The sequence below is a fragment of the Mangifera indica genome, chromosome 15 (assembly GCF_011075055.1).
Source record: "Mangifera indica cultivar Alphonso chromosome 15, CATAS_Mindica_2.1, whole genome shotgun sequence".
NCBI classification, from domain to species: domain Eukaryota; kingdom Viridiplantae; phylum Streptophyta; class Magnoliopsida; order Sapindales; family Anacardiaceae; genus Mangifera; species Mangifera indica.
In genome coordinates this window covers 320,778-326,777 of record NC_058151.1, presented here as the reverse complement: position 1 = coordinate 326,777, position 6,000 = coordinate 320,778, and the positions used below count along the sequence as shown (strand labels likewise).

Sequence of the window (6,000 nt, the reverse complement as noted above, 5' to 3'; positions counted from 1 at the left end):
GGATTTGCCCAGACATGTTACATTTGATTCTTCAAATTCACTAAGAGATGGACCATTTGGACCAGTAGTCGTGTCAAATTTATTTAAGCTATTAATTTGACCCTCATCCTAGCAAGTTATTCAACTTCCTTATGCATGCATATGGGACAATCTTCAATTCCACAAAAGTTAGAAGAAGTTGAGCCCCAACAAGCTTAGAACAAGGTAACTTTAGAGGAGAGAAGATGTCCCCCGTTTTCTATCTGTTATCAAAAGCTTCACTTACATTAGTCTTTATTAACGACTGTTGTTCACATCTTCACATACATATCATAAGAACTGCACCCCCTAAAGTAAATTGGTCCATCTTTCATATTTCTTCTCCTCTGGTGCTTTCTTAGTACTTATAAAAAAAAAAAAAAAGCAAAAACATTTAATTTTAATATCATTAATCTATATTTTTCTAATTTGAATATAATCTTCAACTTTGCTTTATTAATCACTTATTTACTTGTTTAATTACCATAATAATCTTATACATATAATTTAGATGTATTATATGCATGAATAAAGGGTATGAGTATATGAGTGTTACATGAAATCTCGTTGGCTTGACTAGGTGGTAATCTGATTTATTTAAAAAAGAAAAGACTATTATTGATGTCATATTAAAGTTGCGGCATGAAGTAAGATATGTGACGCGGTGATGTACAAGAACAATTGGTTTAGTACCAAACGGATCGAATTGCTTTCTTGGAATTCATTCTAATGGAATACTGTTTATTATAATTGTCTTTTATCTGTACACTCCTTTGTCTGATGATAAGTACAAAGACTAATGCCATATTTGTTAGGGTTTGGAGTTTGAACTAAGTATATCTCATATGTTATCGTGAGACGTAACTCTTTGATGGAATTTTCAAGAGACAAGAATCTAAATTTAATGAGAGATTTATTTGTAATTCTGTTGTGAATTTATCTTTTACATTTTGTAACCTTAAAATCGATAAGAAATTTATAAAATAAATTCAAATTAAATTGTGCCAAAAAAGCAAGGAATCAAAACAAGATTTAAAAAATAAATTTGGTTATGACTAATAAGTAAGTAGATGATAATTTGAATGTCCTTATGAGCAATCTAATTATAAATAGAATCTGAAAGTCATCTCACATATATTTCTTTTCTTTTTTTCTGTCAAGTATGGTGGAAACAATTTTTCCTTTTTTTTTTTTATAAGTAATTTTCACAAAATTTTACAGGTATAACAAAAATTTGAACCCAAATATTTTATTTGAGAATTCTAATATTTTATCAATTTTATGATATTAGTCTTTTTCCTTGGTAAGACATAAAGCAAAGCAAAGTCTTTATCGTGTTCCCAGTTGCATAAGCCTCATTGTCATTAGTTCATGATAAGCTAAAAAGGTGACTGTACTAGATATATATTACTGGTTCAACTATTTCGATCTGCTTAAATTGAAGAGGAATGTTTCAATTAAAGAAGGGTAAAGTGTAACACATATTGGACATTATGATTTCTCTGAACCCATCAAAGTTTCTTGCTCATTCATACATATTAAAAAGCTACTTCACATGAAAGTAGAAAGGAAAAGAATAAAACTGTAAAAATATATATACTCTTCTTTTGGTGATGGCAAAAGCTTGATACTCAGACATTAAGGATTTATATATACACTTAACATATACACAAAGATCCTCTCTTTCTCTCTATCTCTCCAAGGATAGATTTGAACCGAGATTGTATAACTCAAACGTGTTGAATATGAGTATTTGTCTTTTTAACGATACTAATCACCTTGTTGATGATATAATTTATCTTATTAGTAACATTTTCGTAACATTTTACACCAATTCGAGTGAAAATTTGGGTATTATATATATAATCGATTCAGTTCAAATTTATCTCTATTATTGTCAAATGTGATTACAGAAACTTTGATTTTTGTAATTAGTCAAGGGTATATATGTCAGTATCACTAATACGCATACTTTATATTACTATTAAAAAAGAGAAACGAGAGTATAAATCTTTGAATAAAACTATGTGTACAGATAGATTGTATAAATTTAGTTATACAAATAGATACTACAATCTCAATTTATACAGATAGATTTGTATACATAGTATTAGTTCAAATCTTTTGGCCAAAATGAGGTCTGCTTATAATATTAGAATAATTACACTTTATCATTTTGATTTTGGATTATTTTTATATATGGTATGGAAGGTTAGTTTGTAATCTATGCTTTGTAGTAAAGCCATAAGCCATAAGCGGTCATCTTCTTTCCCTCTCCTTCAAGAACGCACCCAATTCTTCCCTATTTGCATCGCATTTGTTCTTGAATCTCTTGGTCTTCTCAGAGAGAGAAATAGAGAAAGAGAAAGAGAGAATGTTCCAACACAAGAAGCCCTCTATTATGAATTCTCATGATAGGCACATGTGTGTTCAAGGTGACTCTGGCCTTGTCCTCACCACTGACCCCAAGCCTCGTCTCCGTTGGACTGTTGAGCTCCATGAACGCTTTGTTGATGCTGTTGCTCAACTTGGAGGCCCTGACAGTAATTAGTTTTATATATTAATCATTGTTCTCTTCTTCTTAATTATACATCCTTTTTGTTTCAATTCTCCTGAATTTTGCAGAGGCCACTCCAAAAACTATCATGAGAGTTATGGGTGTGAAGGGGCTTACACTTTACCACCTAAAGAGCCATCTTCAGGTTTGAATTCAACACACAAGATTTGCTTCTTTCGGTCTTTAATTTGCTTTTGTAAAACCATGCACTTTTGTGATGTTTTCGATAACCGGTATACTTGGCTTGATTTAATTTTTCTCTTCTTTTTCTTTTCTTTCTTTTGATTATTGTTTTCTTCTCTATTGCTTTAGAAATTCAGGCTTGGAAAGCAACCTCACAAGGACTTCAATGATCACTCCATAAAGGACGGTAAGAGTCTAAGAGAGGCAGGCAGTCCACTTTGCTTTCTAGGGTTTTCTAACAGCTAAAATTCAGCTATTACTTTCAATATCTCTTCTACTTTTCCCCTTTAAATAATCATTAACCTCTTTCTTCTGTTGCCCGTTTTAATGGCAGCTTCAGCATTAGATCTTCAAAGAAACACTGCATCTTCATCTGCCGTGATAAGCCGCAGTATGAATGAGTATGTGCTAATTAAGTAACCTCAAATTCTCAGTCTCTTTTTATATATAACCAGCTAAAAGAAGTAACAGCTACAAAAAATGATAATAATAAATAAAGTATTTTCCATAATAACAACATGAATCACCTAAGTTTTGATTTCCATTCTTGCCCTTCTCTTGTGGGGTTGGGGTTTCGGATTCTTCTTGTGGCATATGTGTGTTGCAGTAACTCACACATGGTTTGATGCCATTAGGATGCAAATGGAGGTTCACAGAAGACTTCAAGAACAACTAGAGGTAATAGAATTTATATATACACACACACACACACACACACACACAAACACACTCTCTTGTCTTCATCTTGAGTCCTTAATTGAAGAACAAATTAAATTTTATATGGACAGGTGCAGAGACACCTTCAATTACGAATTGAGGCTCAGGGAAAATACATGCAATCGATTTTGGAGAAAGCTTGTCAAACCCTAGCAGGTGAAATCATTAATGCCCCAGGAAGTCATAAAGGAATGCCAAATCATGGAACTCCTGACGTAGGAACAATGAAAGAGTTTTGTCTTCCTGTCAATTTTCCACCATTTCAAGACCTTAACATTTATGGCGGTGAACAGCTTGATCTCCAACACAACATGGAGAGGCCATCGCTTGATGGGTTCATGGCAAATGATGATGGCCTTTGTCTTGGAAAGAAGAGGCCTAGCCCTTATTGTGGCAGCGGCAAGAGTCCTTTGATTTGGTCTGATGATCAGAGGTTGCAAGATTTGGGACCAGCACCAACTTTTCTTGGACCTCAAGATGATCCTTTCAAGGTCGGTGATCAGATTCAAATTGCACCTCCTTCTACCGATCTCAATTCGATCTCCAATATGTATGAAACAAAACCGGTGCTTTCAGGAGATACCATTAGTATTGATCAGAAGAAATTTGAAGCACCAACAATAGCTAAGCTTGAAAGGCCATCATCAAGAACCCAATTTCGACTGAAAGGATGAATCCTATGATGAATAATGGTGCCATGTCCCACGGAAGAAATTCACCATATGGATGAGTCTTAACTTAAGTCCTGACTTAATTAGGGTCTGGTACATCTTGAAGATTTAGCAATTTAAATTAGGGTTTCCTGGATCCCCTCTGATATATGCCAGGCATGACATGGCAAACAAATCCCACATCTACATTATTAGTGACTTAATAAATATTTACACAGATATATGTTTTATTCTTTCCTTTTTCTTGTCAAAAGAAATGCATTCTAAATGGAATTATGTATAAGAATTTAAAATCTACTCATAGTAAATTATGCATTCTAATGCTACTAATTCATAAAAATTTGTAAAATTGTCTTTTAATAACAAGTACAAGTGTATTCAAGTTGAGTTAAAATTTAAACAAGAATGATCTCAAATGAATTTAGAACGTATAGTTTAAGCCGGTATATATAATACCGAGAAAAAATAAATTATTGGCAAATCCTTAAACTTGAGGTAAGTTATGGAGTTAGGATTTTAAATTAAGTTTGATTTATTTGAACCAAACATGAATTTAAGCTGGAGATTGTTCAACTTGAATCCACCTCTAGTTGCAAGTGATTTTGTTAAAAGACAAGAATTCATATAAACTCTAGGCCTACACATGAATGAGTTGCGTTTAGACTAATATTGGCTGGAGAGAATAACCTATAAAAGATGTACTAATAAATTTCATTGGGAAGGTACTCCAGCAAAGTTCTTCATAAATATATATATACACACATGAAACATGCATATGTATACGTAGATGCATTCTTCTCTAAAAGGGGCACTTGAAGACCTTCTAATGATTGCCTAGACTAAATATAAACCTATGACAACAAAAACATTGGAAAGGAATTCAAAAATAGAAAGAAATCGAAGAATTGAAAATTAAAGAAAGATGAGAAAAGCATGCAGCTAATCTGAGCTTTTTGTTTGTGGAGCTGATGATGGTAGAAACATGTATTAATGGATGGATATTAATGTGTATTAACTATTAGTGTTTCATTATATGATAAAATAATTTAATTGTTAATATTATTTTTAATTTAAAATTATTTAATCAAAATAATGTCAAATCAACTCGCTAGGATTAATATGTTAATGCATGAAGTATTATTGCTACAAGAATATGACTAGCTATCTTGTGTATGGTCAATACATGGGTCTCCATATCTTTCATATTTCTCTTGCTTATGGAATAACCTTTTTAAATGCTTTAACTTTTTGGTTAGTTGCTTCGATTAGTTATATTCCAGTCATTCCAGAGACAAAACTACTGGGAAAATTCAAACTACGAAGTTAAAAATAAATAAACCTCACAATAAATCTCCACCTAGGCTAAAGATTTAGGGTTTTGGGGAACACTTGCATTGACGTAATTAATTATTAGAAAGCAAAATTAAAGGGTTAATTCTGAAACACTCAACCATGGAAAAAGAAGATTTTTCTTATAGAAAACTGACACAGAGTTTCCCTCTTTCATGCTCTCTTTGTTATTCTTCTCAATATTCTTTGAGTATTGTATCACTGTTTTCGTACTTTGCCGGGAAATCTGCGTCTTTTCATTCATAGTTTCACTAATTATAACCATTATTCATTATTTTCAATAAAGTAAAGAATTCATTGCTACCTTACTACCCAAATATTAATATAATATATCTTTAATTTCAACATCAATTAATTCATCGTTACCAATAACTGCGCGCCGCCGCCGCCCCCCCACACCACACACCCACCCCCCGGCTCCCTTTGTGTATGGTAGTATAAGTATTTGAACTATACTCTTGCAAATATGAATGAGTGCATTAACATATTTGTATTAAAAGGAGT

The 6,000-nt window shown here is 32.5% G+C and overlaps 1 protein-coding gene across 1 annotated transcript; it reads left to right on the top strand.

Annotated features, from left to right (window-relative positions):
- The first annotated feature begins 2,259 nt into the window (after positions 1–2,259).
- LOC123197850 (myb family transcription factor IPN2-like) lies at positions 2,260–4,363 on the top strand. Its single transcript, XM_044612302.1, has 6 exons — positions 2,260–2,561; positions 2,644–2,720; positions 2,888–2,945; positions 3,093–3,159; positions 3,394–3,436; positions 3,547–4,363. Exons 1-6 carry the CDS (start codon positions 2,393–2,395, stop codon positions 4,147–4,149), a joined length of 1,017 nt encoding a protein of 338 aa, XP_044468237.1. The 5' UTR covers positions 2,260–2,392; the 3' UTR covers positions 4,150–4,363.
- The last annotated feature ends 1,637 nt before the right edge of the window (positions 4,364–6,000 follow it).

Coding starts and splice junctions, on each gene's coding strand:
- LOC123197850 (XM_044612302.1), top strand. CDS start 2,393: ATGTTCCAACACAAGAAGCCCTCTATTATGAATTCTCATGATAGGCAC. Junction 2,946..3,092: donor TGATCACTCCATAAAGGACG/GTAAGAGTCTAA, acceptor TTTTAATGGCAG/CTTCAGCATTAGATCTTCAA. Junction 3,160..3,393: donor ATAAGCCGCAGTATGAATGA/GTATGTGCTAAT, acceptor TGATGCCATTAG/GATGCAAATGGAGGTTCACA.